The 22,452-nt window shown below is 44.4% G+C and overlaps 1 protein-coding gene across 1 annotated transcript in view; it reads left to right on the top strand.

Moving 5' to 3' along the window:
* Window positions 1-278: 278 nt before the first annotated feature.
* LATS2 (large tumor suppressor kinase 2) overlaps window positions 279-22,452 on the top strand; it is a 39,515-nt gene continuing 17,341 nt past the window's right edge. Inside the window, exon 1 of the mRNA XM_049778219.1 lies at window positions 279-818. Within this exon, the coding sequence (XP_049634176.1) occupies window positions 465-818 (354 nt within the window). The 5' untranslated portion in view covers window positions 279-464. The remainder of the gene's footprint in view (window positions 819-22,452) is intronic.

Below are 22,452 nucleotides of genomic sequence, written 5' to 3'. Positions count from 1 at the left end.
GAAGATGTGGTTCACTCGGGTAGTGTTCGGGAGACCATCTGGGGGAATCAAACTGGGATTGGCTGTATGCAACCAACTCTGTACAAGCAAGTGCCTTCCTTACTTTGCTGTCTTGGCCCTGGGGAGCATTTCCATAATTTCTGAGAGGTAATGTGTTTTTCCTTGTTTTTTTTCAAGCAGATTTCCCGGAGTAGCCAGATTTCTGCAAAGGATTTTTAGCAATTATGTGAATGAAAACCACAAATAACTGCTTTCTTCCCATTTTCTCTTTCAGATAGTGATGATCTTCATGATGAAGACTGGAAAATTTCAGGTTCTTTATAGGATCTAGAAACACGGAAGGAAGAAAAAATTTTATAGTGTTTTTTTGAAAGTTTGTTTACAATTGACCGATGCTATTGACTTTTTAAAAAATAAAACATTGAAGAAGATTGTATTTATGGTAAAAGCAAACTGGACTAACAATGAGGCCAAAGACTTTTCCTGCCACCACTTATTCTGGAAACAGTCGGCAGCGCTTACAGGAGATAAGAGAAGGGTTGAAGCAGCCTTCTAAGACCTCAGCGCAGGGACCACCTGTGGGACCAAACAGCGAAGTTCCCCTGGATGCTAAAGTCCTAGGGGGCAAGGATGCTGCACGGCAGCAGCAGCAGCAACAGCAGCAGATGCGAACTACACCCAAGTTTGGGCCATACCAGAAAGCATTGAGGGAGATCAGATATTCCTTGTTGCCTTTTGCCAATGAATCAGGCACATCTACCAATGCCGAGGTAAACCGGCAGATGCTGCAGGAGCTGGTGAATGCTGGGTGCGACCAGGTGAGTCCTGTCTCCCACGGAACCCTAATGTAACGTTATGATTGCGAATTGGTCTCTATACGGTGGATCCTTGCCACCTTTCCAAAAGGACCTGTTTTAGCTGTTTTCCCTTTTAGGCCAATTCCAGACATTTCTGAGTTCTGAATTTGTTGGGTGTATGCTTTCTGTGGGGAGACAAGGACTTTGCCACGGAGTCCTTCCTTTGGAACCTTTTTGATTGGAGCTGTCAGGGAACAGGGACTGGCTTCCTTTATTTTTTGTCTTTTGTTTTTATACTTTTTAACTTGGTTAGGGAGAAAGTTTATTAATTTTACTTAACTATTCATTGACTTTTTCCTATTAAAAATTTACATGCACATGTATACTGTTAGAGGAGACAGTTTGAGAAAAATCATAAAATGCTTTCTCAAGCGTGAGATCTCTCAGAATAAAGGGCACAAGAGTAGAGCTGGTACCATTTACATATGAACACACAATGATTATAATCAGATAGTGAATAATATACTGGATAAAATCCATATTGAGTGACAACACTTAATAAAGTCCATATTAAGTGCTTCTAGTGTCCAGCAAGATAAAGTATAATTTGAGGAGGCCAGAGAGATAGCATGCAGGAGTTCTATCCCTGGCTCCACATGGTTCCCTTTAGTACTGGCAGGAATATTCCCCAAGCACAGAATCTGGAATATCCTCTGAGAATATCCAGGTAGGCCAAAACTGCAATTTGTGTATTCCAACTAGTAAAAAGTAAAAGTGCCTTATGGAATGGCCTTTCCTTTTTAAATTGAAGTTGAGGTGATACACTAGTATTTATGTGTGGTTTTGATGTACAAAATTACTGCACCCTCATATCACCAAAATATCTAAGGTCTTCTAGAATTACTTTTGAGAGCAGGAGCTTTTTTTCTTTTTTTCCCTCTTTGCAGGAGATGGCACCCAAAGACTGAGCAGCATCCTCAGCCTGAACCATCTGCCTCCTTAAAAGTTTCAATTGTGGGTCTGGTGCAGTAATATAGCTGGTAGGACATTTGTCTTTAACACAGCCACTTGTCCCCACAAGCCTGCCAGGAATAATTCTTGAGCATATGGCCAAGATTAACCCCTGAGCACCTCTAGGTATGGCTCTCCCCTCAATAAAATGTTTTAGTTGATGGAAATAAACTAGTTATTTTTGCTCTGTTCGAAAATCAGTAAGGTTTCATGCTCAGAATATGTTGGGATGACTTGTGTGAGTCCTGTTGGTTTTAGGAATAACTAATAAAATACTCCTGGCTTAGCAGTCACATGACAAGAATAACATACTTTCTATTGTTTTCACAGGCAATCAGAGCCCTCTTACAAAAATTATCGTAGAATTTAAGGATTTACAGTTCTCAGATGCTATGTTTCTGAGCCTTAATTATGCGATTTTGCAGGGTACTTCCTTGAAACTTGGGGTTCACTGGGATTTAAGAGTTCTTTTTGTAAACCACAGCACTATGCATATGGTGTGTTAGCAGTAGGAACTAACAGCAAAGGCCTGACCTTCATTATGAAAATCCAAAGTTAAATATCCTGCTTAGTGTTCTACCCTAACAAACAAAACTCAGTAGTTTTTGAATGGAAAGAAGCATTGGGTGAATTTTGGGAGAAATTGCAAACTTGAAAACCAACAGCTAAGTTTAAAGCCTTCTGTAAATTACTTGCAAACAAAAGAAATAATCAGAGCCATGATGCTGTTTAGAGTTGTGTTTCAGCTGTGATAAAAAGAAACAAGTAAAGTAATCCAGAATCAGGTGGGATCTAATTATAGTAAAAAGATCCATTAGTGAGAACTACATGCAATAAATAATAAAGATAGAGAAGTTTTTTAATATAGTAAAATACAAATGCAATAAAAATAAGGATCATGACACTAGTAAAATTCCCTTTCGCACCTAATTTATGTCAATTGCTAGCAGTGAAGACTCCATTTATTATATTTAAAGCTCCTGAAATAATTCAGCTGGTGTATAATGTTACTTTATAATTTAAAACATTTCTGTTTTTATCTTTACCTTCCAACTCAGTTTTCTTTTGTTTTAGACATTTACTTTCAGAGAATTCTGGTCAGAAAGTCATTAAGGGAATTTACCTAATGTGAGGGGAAAGGGATCAGCAGTTGTGTTTGTCTTAGAAACTGGAGTCCTGGAATTCGAATTGTCATAGGTGTAGAACACACCCAAGTTAACACCCTCCCATCTCTTACTGCATTGCATTTTATTTTAGGTTCTGGTTTTGTTTTGTTTTGGGGGTCACACTCGGCAGTGCTCAGGGGTTACTCCTGGCTCTGTGCTGAGAACCTTGGCAGGCACAAGGGACCATATGGGATGCCAGGATTGGAACCACCATCCATCCTGAGTTGGCTTCCTGCAAGGCAAATCCCCTACCGCTGTGCTATCTCTCTGGCTTCTTAGATTCTGTTTTATCCTCTTGTATTTTGACTTTAAATGCCCTTTGTTTTTGTTTTTGTTTTTGGGTAACATCAGGCAGTGGCTATGAGCTCAGGTATCACTCCTGGAAGGGCACAGGGGGAACATAGAGGGTGCCGGGGAATTGAACCCTGGTTGGCTTTTTGCAATGCAAATGTCCTATCCACTGTACTACTGCTCCGGCCTCATTAAGTGCCATTTTTAACCTATACATAAATAATATTTATCTCCTATAAATAAAATGATAATTTGGGGCCGGAGAGATAGCACAGAGGCATTTGCCTTGCAAGTAGTCGACCCAGGACCTAAGGTGGTTGGTTTGAATCTCAGCGTCCCATATGGTCCCCCTTGCCTGCCAGGAGCTATTTCTGAGTAGATAACCAGGAGTAACCCCTGAGTACCGCAGGGTGTGGCCCCCCCCCCAAAAAAAAAGGTAATTTTATTCAACACAATGGCAGTACATTCCATATTCTTTTTACTTATTTGTTGATAGATTTTTTGCTTGTTTTTTTGAGCCACACCTCCTAGGGCTCAGGGCTAAATTTTGGCTCTGTGCTCAGGAATTACTCTGGGAGGTGGTCAGGGACCATATGTGGTACTGTTGTGTTTAAATATGAGTACATTATTTAAAGTCTTTTCTTTTTTTTTGTTTTCATTTGAACACAGTACCTTACAGAGTTTTTCATACACAATTTGTTTCAGCCATTCAATGTCCCAACACCAATCTTATCACCAGTGTGACTTTCCCTCCACCAATGTCCCTAATACCCCTGCCCCTTCCCTCCCACCCTACCCTGCCCAAGCCTGCCCCCCTAGCAGGAAAAATATAACTTACTTTATATTGCTTGTTAAAGCAAAGTGGCAAATAGGATTATAAAAAAATAGCTCAGTTAGAGAAATTTGTTATATCTCACAATATATATATATATAAATGACTAAAGTCTGTGTCTCTGGAGCTGAGAGTTGCTGTGTCCTGCTTCAGACCCCGCTTCGAAAAGCATTGCAAAATGTGCTCATTGTAGCCATTCATCCAGACATCACCTCTGATTGAAAAATCAGCTCAAATTATTTTATATATTTTTGTTTTGCAGGTTAAAGTTTTGTTTTAAATAAAGATACATTTATAGTCGCGCAGGGGGCGCAAAATATTTTCTTATTTCTAGGGGGGCATGACAGAAAATAATTGAGAAGCACTGGTCTAGGAGGAGGGGGCCACAGGAGAGAGGAGGGCTTTTTTCTTGCATTTGCAACCAAATACTGTGGCACCTCAGCTTGGGTCCTTCCAATGTCACAGCAGCCAAGCTGTTCGGCAAGAGTACTGTGTGTACATAGAGATGGCAACTGGGTTTATAAGCTACTATGCACTTGGTGCTAAAGATTATGTAGACATTCTGTAGAGACTATGTCACAAGGATTCCTACTTTTATCAGTGTTTCCAAAGAAGGAACATCTTGGGAGAATGGTCAAGGTGTGTGTCAAGATATCTGCCACTCTCCCTCACCTCCCCACCTTGTGAGGGTGAACCTGTAGCTCCCATTGCACACCTCCCCTCAAAATTTAAACCCTGAGTATCCTTTGACCATGTCTTTCTCCAAGTGAGGTGCTGATTTCCTTGTGGCCTGTTACTGCTGAGTTAGTTCTGTGTTTGCTAATATTCCAACTCACAGGACACTTTATGCCTTCTGATCTTATTTCCCTGTTGCTTAGGGTTCCTCCTGAGGGACATTTGTTTCCCTCCCAGCTTCTCCAGACATGTGCAGTCAATATTGCTGATGTGGTGAGAGGTAAAACAAGAATTTTCACGCTTTCACAGAAGCAGCTTTACTTTTGGTCCAGGCATGGGCCTTTCCCTAAATCTGCAGATATCTGAAGAGATGGAAATACAGTTGTTTTGTTTTGTTTTTTTGGTTTTGGGCCACCCCTGGCAGCTCTCAGGGGTTACTCCTCGCTCTGCGCTCAGAAATTGCTCCTGGCTGGCACAGGGGACAATCGGGATACCGAGATTTGAACCACCATCTGTCCTAGATCTGCTGCATGCAAAGCAAATGCCCTACCACTGTGTTATCTCTCTGGCTCCTGAAACACAATTTTATCTTGATGTTTTTAGCTTAGCTTGAACAATAGGCATAATAAGCAGGCATCTTCATAGAGTGACCTAGAGAATGTCAGTGCAAAACTGTTTCCTGTGGCAGGAGCATTAGTAGTACAGCAGGTAGGATACTTCTTGCATGTAGCCAACCTGGGTTCAATCTCCAGCACCCATATGGTACTCTAAGCACCTTTAGGAGTGATTCCTAAGCACAAAGCCAAGAATTACCCCTGAGTACCATTTGTGTGGTCCAAAAGGAAAACAACAAAATCCTGTTCCTTTCCCTCCATCTTCATAACAATATCCTGCCAAAGTTCTTGCACTGTCATACAGGTATTTTATGAATGGGAAAGAGAAAGGGACTTCTTTTCTTCTTCCTCTTGCTCTGATATATGAATAAGAGAAGTAACCAGAAATGCTGAGGTTTAGGAATGTCGGTAATGTAAGAGGAAATTGCATTACAATGGCAATTGGGTGTAGCGGTTCCTTACACACACCCTTTTTATTTATTTTTGTTTGTTTTGGGCCCACATCCAGCATTGGTTAGAATTAGATCTGGCTCTGTGGTTAGGGGTCACTCCCGTTGAGGCTGGGGACCATATGCGGTGCTGATGATTGAACCTGGGTTGGCTGCGTTGCAAGGCAAGTGCCTTAACACTTGTTCTGTCTCTCTACTTTGCTCCTTTTCTGTCTTTTTTTAATTTAGATTTGGCCTGGCCTTATGCATGCCTTCTTAAGCATTTCAGGTTACTTGAATGAGACATGTGCCTCAATCCTACACTGCTCATTCCTCTACAACCTTCCTTCTGGTTATTTACATAGTATATGTGCATTGTCCGTATTTGGAAGATACAGGAAAATACAAAAGAAAATAAGGACTAGTTCTTTAAGCCCAGATAACATTTTGGTATAAAAGTGACTGATAGGGGCCGGAGAGATAGCATGGAGGTAAGGCGTTTGCCTTTCATGCAGAAGGTCATCCGTTCAAATCCCGGCGTCCCATATGGTCCCCCGTGCCTGCCAGGAGCAATTTCTGAGCATGAAGCCAGGAGTAACCCCCGAGCACTGCCGGGTGTGACCCAAAAACCACAAAAAAAAAAAAAAAAAAGTGACTGATAGGGGCTGGAGAGAGCACAGAGGTAAGGCATATATGCCTTACATGGAGCCAATCCAGGACAGTGGTTTGAATCCTGGTATCCCATATGATCCCTCATGCCTGCCAGGAGCAATTTCTGAGCACAGAGCCAGGAACAACCCCTGAGCACCCAAAAACACTTTACAAAGCAAGTGCTTTACCCCTCTTCTATCTCTCTAGTTCTTTGTCAGGTTTTATTTTGGGATCATAGGAACATGGGTTACTCCTGGCTCTGTATTCAGGAATTACTCCTGGTGGTGCTCAGGAGTCCATATCAAATGCCAAGAACCCAGGACAGCCAATGCAAGGCAATTGTACTATCTTTCCAATTCTTTATATCCCATGTTAATAGAAAATAGAAAAATAAACTAATAATAGTTTTCCAACCAAGTTTTCCACTACAATCACTAGCTATTACTTTCTGTTATCATGCACTTTGTGTCACAATTAAGAATACTGAAGAGGGGGCCCGGAGAGATAGCACAACGGTGTTTGCCTTGCAAGCAGCCGATCCAGGACCAAAGGTGGTTGGTTCGAATCCCGGTGTCCCATATGGTCCCCCGTGCCTGCCAGGAGCTATTTCTGAGCAGACAGCCAGGTGTAACCCCTGAGCAACGCCAGGTGTGGCCCAAAAACCAAAAAAAAAAAAAAAGAATACTGAAGAGGGGACGGAGAGATAGTATGGAGTTAAGGTGTTTGCCTTGCATGCAGAAGGACAGTGGTTCAAATCCTGACATCCCATATGGTCCCCCGAACCAACCAGGAGCGATTTCTGAGCGTAGAGCCAGGAGTAACCCCTGAGCGCCGCCGGGTGTGACCAAAAACCAAAAAAAGGATAAAAATAATGCATCCTCATTATGGTGTTACTAAAGATGTCTGATGATTTATTGAGAGCTTCTGCTACTGTTTGTCTTGGATGATAATTAATGTTTTTTGGGGGAGGGTTGGGCCACACACTGTGCCCCTCAGGGGACCATATGGACTCTGGGTCCAGCTGTGTACAAGGAAAACACTCTACTGCTGCACTCTGGCTCCTGCCCTGATAATTAATGTTTTAGCTCACTAAGTTTAGTGGGCTTCTTCAGAAGCTATAGTGTAGACCCTTAATATGGTGCAGGTCAGGTATAGAGGCTTCTGAGAGGGACTCCGCTTTCCATTCTGAAATAGGCCCAACTATGTCAGCCAGAGGCAAGCCTCACCTGGGGTTGCAGAGCAGCAAGTAGAAAGTTCTTTTTAATTCTTGCTTGCTTTTGGAGCAGGAGTGAGGAATCATTCCCAATATGGTGCAAGAGACTCTATGTGGTACTAGGAATTCAATTTGTGTTGGCCGCCTGCAAAGCAGGTGTCTTCCTACCCACTTTTCAGTTCCAGTGTTTTACCATTTTATTTTTAAAAAATTATTTATTTTTTTGGGGGGGGAGTTTGGGTTTTGGGTCACACCAGCAGCACTTAGGGGTTACTCCTGGCTCTGTGGTCAGAAATTGCTCCTGGCTCAGGGGACCATATGAGATGCTGGGATTCAAACCCAGGTTCATCCTAGGTTGGCCGCATGCAAGGCAAACACCCTACCGCTGTGCTATCTCTCCGGTCCCCCAAATAGAATATGTTTTAAGGTTTTGTTATGTTCTTTTCGTTGTTTCCCTTGAAATTACCAGCACTTTTCTGTTACAGAAGCATGTTCAAGGGATTTGGATCCACCTCTGTGCCTCCTGAGCTAATTTTTGAGGAGGCATTTGGGGATTACTCCTGGGGGATCTTGGGACTATATGTGGTGCTGGGGAATTAAACTCAGGTCAGTAGTGGTCAGGGCAAACACCCAACCATTGTACATCTCTCCTGGTCTTGACCCAATTTTGGTTCAGTACTGACAGGACTATGTCTGGTCTCCTGGAATCTAATCTCCAGGTCAACACTGTGACTGAGCCCAGATTGAGCACTGTCTTCTATTATCTGGTCTTTTGCACTCCTATTTAAGCACTGCCAGAGGAGCTCCAGAACTACTTCCTTTCCAGATAGTCCACCACTTCTCTGAGGTCAGGAGCACAAAACCTAGTGTTCTACCACCTTTGCTATGGAAGGAGAAGAAAATCAGTGGGAAAGAGGATTCCAGTTTCCGAGAGCATTGCTATGAAACATCCCACTTGAGCATTGTTGTGACAGATACCAGAAAAGTTCCCATTTCCTACCAATCTTCTCTCTGGCTGACCCACTCAATCTCAAAGTGGAGGTCTGCTGGGCCTTTTTCTTCACCAGCACTCATTGGATCCTGCTAAAGCCTCACTTTCTCACATAGTACTTACTTCTCTGCATCCTGGCTCCTGGCTTCGCTTCATCGGTTTTTCCAGTGTCATTAAAGATTTTGCAAATACCCCACACACATAGTAAATAGTACAGAGACTGTAAGTCTTTCCAAATCAGGAAGAGGTTTGCCTTTATTTCTTCACAAATTGTAGTTGTACTATGATTGATTTCTCATAGAATTCTTCATATTTTACAAAGTATTGAGGAATATTTTAGAGACTTTTTACCTTCACATTACAGATCTTTACCCTTAGCTGGTGTCCTTGTATATAAGAAATTGATACAAAAGAATGAAACTAGATCAGATAAAAACTTCCTGTGTGTATGTGGTAGCTGTAAATGTAGAGGAGACAGCACCGAAGCAAAGGAGCAGAATTTTCAAAGGCTTCATATAAGTATGAAGAAAGTGTTATTTGCTGACAACTGTCAAATATTTTTGGTAGTTTGTGTTTTTCAAACTACAGAGCTTGAAATTGATTCTTGACTGGTTCAGGAATCTTGAATGGCTCAGAGTTGACCACTTGTGGGGAGAATTTGAACTAACTATGCAAAGAATTGCATCGCTTGTATAGAGAGAAGTACTTCTGTGAAATTGTGAGTCATGGGTGAAGCAAAGTACAACTTCATATAAAATGCTTTTATTTTTCCTGTGTGCAGAGATGGCCAGGGATGGCCTTGGGTGTGAGACTTTATCATGCCCACTGCCCTGCAAGGGAAAAACACTGCTTTGGCTTTGCCTAGATGTCTAAATTCCTTAGGAGATGAGAGCTAGGGAAATAGTATAGAGGCAAGACACTCACCTTGCACAGAGTACACCTGAATTCGATCCCCGCACCTATATGTATGGTCTCCTATCGGGAGTGATTCCCGAGTATAGTTAGGTGTGGTCCAATCTCTCAGTGTTGCTCCTACCTCTCCCCTCCATCCAAAAAACAAATTTAGGAAAGAAGTGCTTACAAGTAAAGATGAATTTGTTTCTGATTCTGCCATATTTCTCTTTCGTATTTTTTGGGCCACACCTGGCAGTGTAGAGGGCTTACTTGGTTATGTGCTGAGGGATCACTCCTAACAAGGCTCATATTAGATGCCAGGGATCAAACCTGGGTTGGTCATATGCAAGGCAAGTGTCCTACTTTCTCTCTAGTGCCACATATTCCTTTAGGGGACTTGCTTTTTCTTTGGAGCAATTTAGCACTTTGAATCATTTTGTGTTTGAAACCAAGTGTGTGACTGCGAGTTATCTATAATCCTGTCCACTGTCCGATTTCCTGCCTCTTCAGGGAACTGTACTTAAACAGAAAACAAATCAGTAATTGTCAACTTTTCTCTTGGTAGGAAGTTGCCTCTGTGGAGTGTGAGTGACGAGAGGTTGGCTCATTTTTCGAAGGACTTTTTACCATGGGTATCAAGAAACCCTTTGGCTCACTTACCATCTCACAGGAGACAGTGCAGTGCCTTATGTTTGTAGTAGAGTATTGGAGGAAGGGGTTACGTGTGAGACAAAGCACTTTTAAAATGATTTTATAGAAAGGAACTGCCTAGAGACTGGTAATTGTGATGAAGTAGTGCCCCGAGAGAAACAGTTCTCCTGGGTGGTCCCACAGGTCACTTGGCTGTCCCTACAGTGTTGTGAGTAATGTGTGTCCTTGAGAGGGGGGGACGACTTTGCTGCCTTCCTTTTGGCCCTCTGGGTTCCCCCAGCAAGTGCTGGAAGGGATTGGACTAGTCACATCCCATTTGTTCCACACCTATGCATTATGCATTGTGCCACTCCTGAGGTCACTTCAGCTCCTACCTCTGAAGATCTCCAGAGACTGTAGCCACAGGCAGGAAAGGGAAAACAAATCCCCACCTTGCCCCAATTCCCAGTCATTTACCAACCCTGGGAAGAAGTTTGGGAGGAGAAAAGTGAAGTCAGTTACCTTTATATGGAAATGGGAGGGCAAGGAAGAGAGAAAGCTCATTCTCACATCAGTTTCTCCAGCACATATTATGGACCACTTGCTTGGAAAGAATATGCAGCATGTTATAGACTACCTACTCAGGGAGAATCTATTCAAAATATATCATAGTATTCCTGTTCAGAGAATATACTCAGATATAAAGTACCTACCTTGTGCCAGGTCCTATGTTGGATTCACAGGAGTACAGTAATGAATACATAGAGCTGATAAATACTCTTGGAGTTACAAACATTTTCATTGTCTTTTTCAAACTAATTTATCATAAAACACACAAGATTTTGGAATAGTTTGATTCGCCCATGTAGAAAAAAAGTGTCTTGTGTTATTTGTGAATGTCCTGCAAGGTATTTACATGTGAATGAACCCAAAAACATAAACTACTTTTATTTGATTTGTTTTTGTTTTTGGGCCACATCCTGTGGTGCTCAGGGCTTATTCCTGGATCTGTGCTCAGAAATTACTCCTGGCAGGCTCATAAGTGTGAATGTTAAGGTCATGGAATCTGAGTATCTCTAACTTCATTAGATGTCAGAGTGTCTCCTGTGTTAGTTATACTGTGGTTATTCTGTCTCAGGTTGCCAGCAATTGATAGTGGTGAAATTTTGTTGTTGTTGTTGTTGTTGTTGTTGTTCAGTATTTTATTTTAAAAATTTTGGAGAACTCCCAAGTGATGCTCAAGACATTCAAAAGACTCTGCCAGTGATTCATGACCAATAGGCCCGTGATTCAGTTATATGGCCTGAGGATATGGTGTCTGTATAATGTACAAGTATGGTGCCTCATGGTGCCCTTGGGATTAAACTGGGTTCAGTCAAGATGTGTACCATATCTGAGTTCATGTTATTAACATTTTGAATCTCATGAATTTTGTTGTTATTATTATTAAAATTGTATGATAGCTGGGCCCGGAGAGATAGCACAGCAGCGTTTGCCTTGCAAGCAGCCGATCCAGGACCAAGGGTGGTTGGTTCGAATCCCGGTGTCCCATATGGTCCCCCGTGCCTGCCAGGAGCTATTTCTGAGCAGACAGCCAGGAGTAACCCCTGAGCAATGCCGGGTGTGGCCCAAAAACCAAAAAAAAAAAAAAAAAAAAAATTATATGATAGCTAATGATGTGGATGACTTTGGACTATTTGGGCTTTAAATTCTGACCTTTTTTTTTTGGGGGGGAGGGCCATACCCGGTAACGCTCAGGGGTTATTCCTGGCTATGTGCTCAGAAGTCACTCCTGGCTTGGGGGACCATATGGGACGGGGGATCCAACCGCAGTTCGTCCTAGGCTAGCGCTAGCAAGGCAGACACCTTACTCTAGCGCCACCGCACCAGCCCCTAAATTCTGACTTTATCACTGATTCTGTGAACCTAGGAAATGACTCCTCATTCAGCACATCATTTCGTTTTAGATATAAATGAATATCTGTATTTTTTATCTTATTTTTTGATCGAATAACAGATATAGTTACAGAATTTTTTATGATTGAGTTTCAGTTACACAGTGTTCCAACACCCATTTATTCACCAATGTACATTTCCCACCATTGGTGTCCCTAGTTTCCCTCTTGCCTCCCACCCTATAAGGCTTCTATGGCAAACATTTCTCTCTCTCTCTCTCTCTCTCTCTCTCTCTCTCTCTCTCTCTCTCTCTCTCTCTCTCTCTCTCTCTCTCTCTCTCTCTCTCTCTCTCTCCCCCTCCCTCCCTCCCTCCCTCCCTCCCTCTCTCTTTCTGTCACATACACACACACTCTTACTTCCTTTTAGTTACTGTGGTTTGCAATATTGTTGTTGTAGCAGTATTTTGCAAATTACTTTATTTCCTTTCAGCATCCAGTTGTTGTCTAGAGAGATTATTTCCAGCTCTCATTGTCACAGTGGTTGTTTCTCTACCCTAACTGCACCCCCACCTCCTATTGTGCCAGGTTTCCTTCCATAGATTGTTTCTCCTAGCCCTAATCTCTTTTGTCTTTGAGTATAATTACCATACTACCTTTCTTGGGGGGAGGGCTTTTTGGTCACACCCAGTGACGCTCAGGGGTTACTCTGGCTATGCATTCAGAAATTGCTCCTGGCTTGGTGGACCATATGGGACAATGGGGAATCAAACCTTGGTCTGTCCTAGGTTAGCCACCTGCAAGGCAAAAATGCTTTACCTCTTGTACAACTCCAGCCCCACCATACTACCATTTTTTTTTTAAAGAATATCCCACAAATGAATGCAATCATTTTATGTTTTATTCCCTTTGACTCATTTAACTCAGCATAATACCACCACCATATTCGTCCATGTATAAGCAAATTTCATGACTTCACTTATTTTTTTATTTTATTTTTTTGTTGTTGGCTTTTGGGCCACATCTGGCAGCAGTAACTGTATCCTCTTTGTTCTGGCAGGCTAGGGGGACCATATGGGATGCTGGGAACCAAACATTGGCTACTCGCAAGGCAAATGCCCTACCTGCTCTGCTATTAATCCAGCCCCTCATTTATTATAACATCTGCATAGGGATACCTGTATTTTAGAGCTGTTTTGAGAATTCAGGACCATGTATATAGTTTCTGGCTCTATTCTGCCTCATTGTCCACTTATTCTACCCATAATTTGGAACTCACCCCAGTCTCAACATAGGAACCAGCAACAGAGTGCCAGGGGGACATGAGGACCTTCCTAATAGCCACCTGTGGGTGCCCGGGCACAGAAAATGACGGGAATCGAGTGTGGACGTAGGGAAATAAAGGGTCTGTGAGCATATGTGTGAATGTCATGAGGGCACTTGTGTGGGGAGCAGAGGGCCTGTGAGAACATGTGTTATTCACTGGCCCCAGGAGCAAGTGACATCTCACTTTAGGAATTGCTGCTCTCATAGTTTCCTCTCTCCTGCCTTTATCCTGGCCTTCTCTGGTTTGTCACCTTTAATAGACCCAATTCAGTTAGCAGATAGGAGCAGCATGTCAGAACAGTAAAGCAGAGCTTTGACTAGAGCGCTGACAAGCTTGAGACAGTGGATGAAACCATGTCTATGTGGTGGGTTCTCCTACAAACATATTGTCCATGAGACTCCTGCAGTCAGCGTCATCCCTGTCGAAGAACACAGTATCAAGATGTGCACCAACCATATTAAACAGTCTTAGGACCTCAGCTTATTCCTAATTAATAATCATCATTTTCCAGATGGAAGAGATTGGAGGTGTCAATTAAGTGGAGACATGGAGATAGAACTGTGTGTTCTTGATTCTTTCTGTAACTGCAGAATGAGGCTTTTCCTTTTTAAATCTTCCTCTTAAATACAAATTACATCAGTTTGAGAAAACCCTATCTAAACTAACTGATCCATATCTACTTTCTGACTCTTGCCAATCAGTCTCTATTGAGACCTTTTTTTTTTTACTTTTCTGCCTCCAGTGGCCATAGATGTCTAGCCTGGTTGGGCCCATCTGAGGCTGCTTGATTGCACCTGACCTAGGCATATTCTCCAGCAAAGGGCCTTTCGGTACTTGTGGGTTCTTTGAAGGGTTTCAGATTTTGGGCTGAGTCCTTAGTGTACTCAGACATTTCTTGGATGACTTTATTCTCTCAAGGAAAAAATGGAGACATAGAGGCATGTTTGACTGCTGGCCTTAGTATATACCAAATCTTTTTGCCCTGTTGAGCAAAACAGAAATTCCAATGCAACATTTTATTTAAAATTAAATATATATATATATATATATTTGGTTTTTTTTGGACCACACCCATTTGATGCTCAGGAGTTACTCCTGGCTAAGCGCTCAGAAATGGCTTGGGGGGACCATATGGGATGCCAGGGGATGGAACCACGCTTGCAAGGCAGACACCTTACCTCTAGCGCCACCTCGCCGGCCCCTAAAATTAAATATATTTAATGAAATGAACACACTTTCATTTTGATACAAGAATTTGCATCACTATGTCAAAGTGTATCTCCCAAGATTATACCATCTGCAAAATGGAATTATTTTTTTTTTCCTTTTCAGCTAGAGTTGGTGATGCTCAGAGGCTTTGTACTCAGGAATTACTCCTGGTGGGACTCTGAGTACCATATAGGATGCCAGGAATTGAACCTGGCTGTTGCATGTAAGGTAAGCACCCTACATGCTATGTAGTGTGTTCAAGGGAATGCACAAGAATTGAGAGGCCTGAAAAAGCAGCCAAGTACTGTGTGGTGGGCCCTGGGACAGGGGCATGGGGAGAAAGTACTTGCTCTCAAATTCTCAAAATGGAATTTTTAAAAAATCTGCTAGCCACGTTCATGTTTTTAAATAAAATGATTAGATTTTAACATATTGTTGGAGAATGAAAACTATTACAGTGATTGTAAGCCTTTGGATGTGAATAAATAACAGATCTATCAGTTTTCTTTTTCACAATTTTCAACAGAAAAGGTAAGACCTTTGTAATTCATACTCAGATACCCCTTATTTTGGTGCTTACCTATCTGAAGATAGTCAGCAGCAGAGTGAGATGTGAGCAATGCTGTGGATTGTGAGCACAGAACACTCAGGAGAGCTGCATATTTATTTACTCAGGATGGAAGAAATTTTGTGGGTTGCTTTGGGCAAAATGGGTCATCCAGACACAGACTGGAATCACAGGCAATTTTTGTCTGAAGGTGGAAAACAACACATCTCCCCATGTTTCAGCAGTATTTGAGGATCCAGGGGGGAGGCAATCTTTTCTTCCAGAATTACATGAAAGATATTGGCACTTCAGCGTCAATGACTCCAGTTCATCTTTGGCCCGTAGGGACACATCTGTTGCTGGACCTCATCTGTCCTCATAAATACGTTCCTCATCACTGAACTTATTCCCAACACATTACTTGTCACATCTTTTTCTTTGTGGTTTCTTTCTTTGGACCACAGCCACAGGATGCTCAGGGGCTTATTAGCTCCCTCGGGCTCACAGGGGATTCTAGCTTGCAGCTCTAGAAGGCAGACTCATGGTATGAAGTTGAAAGTGCCGTTAAATCACCCTTATGATTGGTATGGGCAGTGGATGTTAGAAACCAGAGCCCACCTTTGTGGACATGTGCAATGGGTGGTGGAGACCAGGGTCATTTTTCTCTCACAGATTTCACCTCCTAAGCAGCCTGTTAAATTTCTTTCTTTACTTTTTCTTCCTGGGATTTCATGAGCTATGGCAGACACAAAATCCTTTTCTTTATGAGAACTTTCTTGTGATGGAAGGATTTCCAGTAAGAATTTGTTAAGGAGCTGGAGAGATAATGCAGTGGTGGGATGTTTGCCTTGCATGTGGCCGAATGGGGAGGGATTTGGTTCGATTCCCGGCATCTGATATGGTGCCCCAGCCTGTCAGGGCAGTTTCTGAGTGCAGAGCTAGGAGTAACACCTGAGGCTTCTGGGTGTGGCCCAGAAACCAATAAAGTTGTTTTTTTTTTTAAAGAATGTGTTAAAACTCCATATTTATTCCCTTCTCAATTCTGCTTCTTAATCTGGGGAATGCCCCTCTGGGTCCCAGAAGACAGAATGACCAGTGACTTTCCTTCTTATCTTCAGTCTCTCATAGCTGTCCCTTGAGAGGCAGTACAAGCTGGGGATTGAGTGTGCAGATGAGCTCTGAGCTGGATCCTGATTTCTTTTATTTTTACCTTCTTTTGGTTTCATTTTCTTTATTTTGGGCTTTAAGGTGCTTGTCTCCCAGCTGGGCAAAGCGGGCTGGTGCTGGGCCCCTAGGACCACCCTGGTCTGGAGCAACAGGGCCGCACCCAGCCTACCTGACTTTGGTGCAGGATTTTGATTGGGGGCCACCTTGGACATGCCACGGCACACACCCATGCTCCACCCCACTGGCATCTCAGCTCTCGAGGAGCACGCAAAGGCAGCACCTGGGTGGCCAGCAGGCAGATGGGGTCAAGGCCCTTTGTCAGGTGCACACAGCGCTGTGGGCACCAGGCAGCAGCACTTGGTGTCCTCCACCACCTCCATCTCAGCAAGCGCAGTGATGGGGGCCCATTGGAGCTGGCTGGCAGAGGGGGTCGTCGTTATGAATCCCTGCTAAGTGGAGTTCAGCTCCTGGTTCTTGCAGTAGCAGAGGCTTTTCCTGTGGCTGGCCCCTGCCATGAGCTGCTTGCTGAGGGTTGAGCTTGATGGGCCATGGGTAGCGGCTCTCTAGGCCCAGTCGTATTCGTAGTCAAATACAAAGCATGTCACGTCAAAGAGGCTCTTCTGATGACGCTTGTGCAGGTGGTAGATAGGTCTGGATTCACAAGAAGTCAGGGCCCGGAGAGATACGCACAGAGCGGCGTTTGCCTTGCAAGCAGCCGATCCAGCACCACAAGGTGGTTGGTTCGAATCCCGGTGTCCCATATGGTCTCCCGTGCCTGCCAGGAGCTATTTCTGAGGCCAGATAGCCAGGAATAATCCCCTGAGCACTGCCCGGGTATGACCCAAAAAAAACAAAACAAAAAAAAGAAGTCCAGGCATCACATGTAGCTCAGGTACATGGCCATCTCCTCAGGGAAGCTCTCGCACAGCACCTCGATTGTCATGGCCCATCTGGTGTCTCCAATCTTCTGGTCGATGATGTGCATCGCGTGCTGTCACTTACTGCCTGGCCTTTCCACCAGGAGTTCTTGACTTCACATCACGGTATGTGAGGCTCTTGGAGTGCACATACTCTACGCGGGTGATGAGCTGAATAGCGATCAAGAGTACTGTCTTGAGTGAAGGTACATTCACACAGGTCTGGGCAGGCTGGGCTCCAGCAGCTCCAGCACATAGCCTTGTACTTCCCGTACGACCCAAAGTAGTATACCTGGGGACGCCCTCTGCAGTGCTGAACTGCTTGTGGAAGTGGTACTCCAGGTGCAGCTGTGGCACCCGGGACTTGATGGGCTCCAGTTTGATTGCTGCATATTCATTTATGTAGAGATTTTCCCCAGCCAGAGTTCCCCGAAGTTGCCACAGCCTACCTTCTAGCCGACCCAGAAGTTGGGGTCCACCATCAGGACCCTCGAGCCAGCTCCCACGCTCCGCATGCTTGGTCTGTGCGAGAGGCCGCCTTGGCCATTTTCCGACTCCCTTTCTTGTCAAAATTTATCAGTTTGTGGTACCCCGGTCTCCCCACGGTTTCGCCACTGGGGGACTTTTAGCTCAGTGCAGTGCCCGGAGCTAGCACCCCATGTGCCTGCGCTGCACCCACTCACCTCACGAGGCTGGCCAGGCCAGTGGGCTGGAGTGATAGCACATGTCCCGGGATCTGCGCCTCAAAGCTTGGGGTTCCAAACTGTCGTCGGCGTCACCCAGTCCCCGAGGCTGGAGAGCTGGGCAGGATGCCCTGCTTCCTCTACAGGACAGGGCCCCTGTGTCCGCTCAGCTCGGACCCCCCCCCCTTTTTTTGTTTTGGGGTCATGCCCGGAGGAGCTCAGAGGTTATTCCTGGCTCTGTGCCTAGAAATCGTGCCCGCCAGGCTCGGCAGACCATATGGGGTGCCTGAAATCAAACCTAGGTCTGTCCTGGGTCTGCCGCGCGTAAACAAACATGATAGGCAAAACACCCTACCGATGCTGCTACTTCTCTCCAGATCTGAATCCTGATTTCTGTACCCATTTGTGAACCAGCCAGAAGAAAGCTGCCCTGAGATTAGCATAAACCCGACCGAAATGCTGGCTCTGGGCCCCTCCAGCCCATCACTCTGACTACAAGCCATCTCTAGCATGCTAGGGTCTGAGTCTGCTCTGTGTTTTCTGTCCCAGAAAGCTCAAATTTCTTTCTCTGCATTCTGCGAGCTGAGCCCCACCCTCTTCCCAACATCCTGCAGTTTATTTCTTGGGAAAAGGCTCATCTCTTTTAGAATTAGGTTTTGCTTTTATGCTGGAAAACTAAAAGGGCTCCTGACCTTCCTGTGATGTTCGACCCACTTGGTGTTTTCAGAACTTTCCACCAGAAATTTCTCGTCTTCTTTGGGACCAATGCTATGCCTCCTGTTTCGTGAAGAGAGCAGGTTTCTTGCCTCTTCTGGCACCTGAGTTCCTGCGGCCTGGCTCTTTCTCCAAGGAGGATAGCCTGCGTTTTCTTTGGGAAGTAGAAGTTTGAGAAATTTTGTGACAATTTTGTAGGATAATTCTCCATTTCTTATGTACTTATGTGTATTTGCTTATCTTGCCTCATTTTTGCAAATTGTAGAAACTAATGTTTTAGCTTGTTTTTTTTTTTTATTCGGGGTGCATCAGCAGTTCTCATGGCTTACTTCTGCCTCTCTCTTTAGGGATTGCTTCTGGTGGGGCTTGGAGAGCCTTATGGGGTGCCAGGGATCGAACCCAGGTTGGCCACATACAAGACAAGTGCCTTCCCTGTTTTACTATCTCTCTGGCCTTGAGAATAAATTTTTAAGAAGTAAAACTATTAAATGCGGGGAGGTGGTGGTACAAACTCTTAAGGAAAAACTTAAGGAAGTTTTCTTTTTTCTTCCTTTCCTTTTTGTTTTTTGTTTGTTTGTTCTTGGCTTTCAGGCCACACCCCGTGGTGCTCAGGATTTATTCCTGGCTCTGAATCAAGAATCAAGGTACTCAGGAAGGGCCCATATGGGAGTGCCCGGGATCATACCAGGTTGTTTGCATGCAAGACAAGAGCTTTTCCTCTGTACTATACTCCAGCCCTCTTTATTTTATTTTATTTTTAATTTTTTTGGCTGGTCTCAGGGATTGAATCCAATGACTGTAACACACCACAAAGCAAATTCCACTGTCACTGAGGGCCCCTCCTGCCCTTCCCTATTTATTGCTATTTAGTGTGATGTTCCAGGCCTGGCACCCAGGCTGATTTTGGTGTTCACAGAGTATTCACCAGAGTTCCCTAGTATTGCTATTTTTCAGGGTTAGTGCTCACCTCATACATGCTGTGGGAGGCATCTATGGTCACCAGTCCTGTCTTTGGTCTGTGCAGCCTCATTGGACTGGGAGTACAGTAAGAGTGACACTCACCTGGCAAGGCATGGTATTTTCCGTACTGAGGCATGCCCAGGAATGGATGGTCGTTATTTCCACAGTGAGGTGTTTTCTAGGCCATTTGTCTTTACAATTATCTATTTAACTTTGGGACTAACAGGAAGATGCTATTTCAGTAGGGGAGAGGGTGTTTGTGGGGGTGGGAATCATTGGCATAATTTAAATTTTTTTATTTGTTTAATTTAAATTTTTGGTTTTGGGGCAGCAGCACTCAGGGTAATTCAGTGCTCAGAAATAATTCCTGGCAGGCACAGGGTACCCATATGGGATGCCAGGATTCGAACCAACGTCAGTCCTGGGTTCAACTGCTTGCAAGGCAAATGCCCTACTGCTGTGCTATCTCTCCAGCCCTATTTGCTTAATTTCTAGACCATTTTTTTTCTCCATTCTTCTAACTATAACAGCTTCAACAATGGTTTTTTCCAGGCCAGAGCAGGTGGTTCAAGGGGTACAGGTCTGGGCCGCACTGTCTCCCAATGTCCCATATGGTCCCCCAAGCCAGGAGCAATATCTTGAGTGCCATAGCCAGGAGTAGCCCCTGAGCGACACTGGGTGTGGCTCAAAAGCCAAAAACAAACAAACAAACAACAAAGTTTATTTCCTCACTGGTGACAATGGGTTACCCTGACCCTGTGTGTCAGTTCTAATATTGTTTTGGCCCTGGCTGTAGCTCAAGTGCAGGACCTATGTCGTCCATGTGCAAGCACTCTGGTACAGTGTGATCCCACAGCAATTTAAACATATCTATTCTGTGATTGTGGTGGGTAGTCCCACAGGTAGCAAGATAAGAACTTTTCTCGCCTGCCCCCCTTACTCTGCACACACTTGAAAGTCTGGGTGCTATGGATTTATTGCTTATTTTCCTTATTTGGGGGTCCCAACCAGGTCAGTTCAGGGATCACTCCTGATGGAGATCATGGGACCCTATGTGGTACAAGGAATCAAAACCTTATTGTGTATGCCAGACTTTGCCCTCTATGCTTGCCCCTGCACCATGTCTTAGTTGCTGTGGATCTATCTAGCAGACTTTTTGGCCTTTGCTCTGGGGCTGACATTTCCAGTTCTGTCATGTGTGTGCGGTAGTGTCTAAAGGTCATTATAATAAATCATGATAAATAATGTCGTAATAGGGGGCCGGAGAGATAGCATGGAGGTAAGGCGTTTGCCTTTCATGCAGGAGGTCATCGGTTCGAATCCCGGCGCCCCATATGGTCCCCTGTGCCTGCCAGGAGCAATTTCTGAGCCTGGAGCCAGGAATAACCCCTGAGCACTGCCGGGTGTGACCCAAAAACCAAAAAAAAAAATAATAATAATAATGTAATAAATGTCATTATCCCGCACTCTTTGCCAACCATAGTTTGAGCCCATGTCACAGTCTTGCTTGTCTTTGGGAAGTAGCAGGTGCCATTGGTACCTGGCGGGCCTGTGTCCCAATGCAGGCTGGCAACTGCCAAAGGAAGTCACACAGCGTGGTTAGAGAAGGGGAGTATATGAGTGTTGGAGTGTCTTCTGCCATCTGGGTATATGTGTAGCTTCATCATCACAAGGGCCTTCCTCCCTGGGAACCTTATTGCTTGGGGCTTCAGTCTCATCTCTATTCTCTTCCCAGCTCATTGTCTTTTCAGGGGCAGGGGACAGCACCATCCTCACCAATCCGATGCAGTGCCTGACTTTCCTGGAATGGTAGTGTCCATATTTCCTCCAGAACAGGCTACACTGGGACTTCCCTTCCCTCTGTGTATATACAATGTGGGCAGTGCTAAGAGGTGGATACCCCATAGCCAGTGCTCATCAATTCTGGGTCCAACCATCCACAGCTCATCTGTGAAATTTTGGGATATGGCTCTGTTGGCATCAGAAAATTGCAGTCTTGGGGCCGGAGAGATACCATGGAGGTAGGGCATTTGCCTTTCATGCAGAAGGACGGTGGTTCAAATCCCGGCATCCCATATGGTCCCCTGTGCCTGCCAGGGGCGATTTCTGAGCATAGAGCCAGGAGTAACCCCTGAGCGCTGTTGGGTGTGACCCAAAAACTAAAAAAAAAAAAAATTCAGTCTTGCTGGAAAGGGAGTACATGCATGAGGTGGGGTCTTTATAGGAAATCCATCCTTCCTACATATGGAGAGATAGTACAGGATGTAGGGTGCTAGCCTCACATACTGCTGACCCTGGTTTGATTCCTCGCATCACATATTCTCCCCTGAATCCCTCCAAGTGTGCCTGAGGAATAGAAATATCAGAGCTGCAAAATACCCTCATGAGTACATCCTGCTGCTATTCCTCTGAGTCACCATAACCCCTCGTGTAAGTGCAAAGCACTGACCCTTCCATGGTGCTCCTTGCAATGTCCCTAGTATTCTGTCTCTTGAGTCTTATTCACAGTGAGGAAGCTCGGGCTCAGAGTGGATCTCTCTTAGGCAGCTCAGGCAGGTCATAAGACTGGACACATAAGGGCACAGCCCAAGGGAATTGGGAACCATCTCTTGCATTTCCTTGTTTGTTTCTTTTTTTTTTTTTTTTTTTTGGTGGGGGAGCACCAAAGCAAATGCTTTCCTCCATGCTATCTCTCTGGCCCCGGGCCTGGCTTTAACATCACCTCCATCCTTGTTCCAATCACCTCCTCCACTGATTCCTGCCATCACATGCCCCTGGCAGTAGCTTCTCACCACATCTTTGCTACTATGCTGAGAGGCTGGAGAAGCCTTCAAAGTCATGAT

Source organism: Suncus etruscus, chromosome 8, assembly GCF_024139225.1.
Source record: "Suncus etruscus isolate mSunEtr1 chromosome 8, mSunEtr1.pri.cur, whole genome shotgun sequence".
In the NCBI taxonomy this organism is placed as follows: domain Eukaryota; kingdom Metazoa; phylum Chordata; class Mammalia; order Eulipotyphla; family Soricidae; genus Suncus; species Suncus etruscus.
Note: the sequence above shows the minus strand (reverse complement) of the source record. Positions and strands in the feature narration are given on the sequence as shown.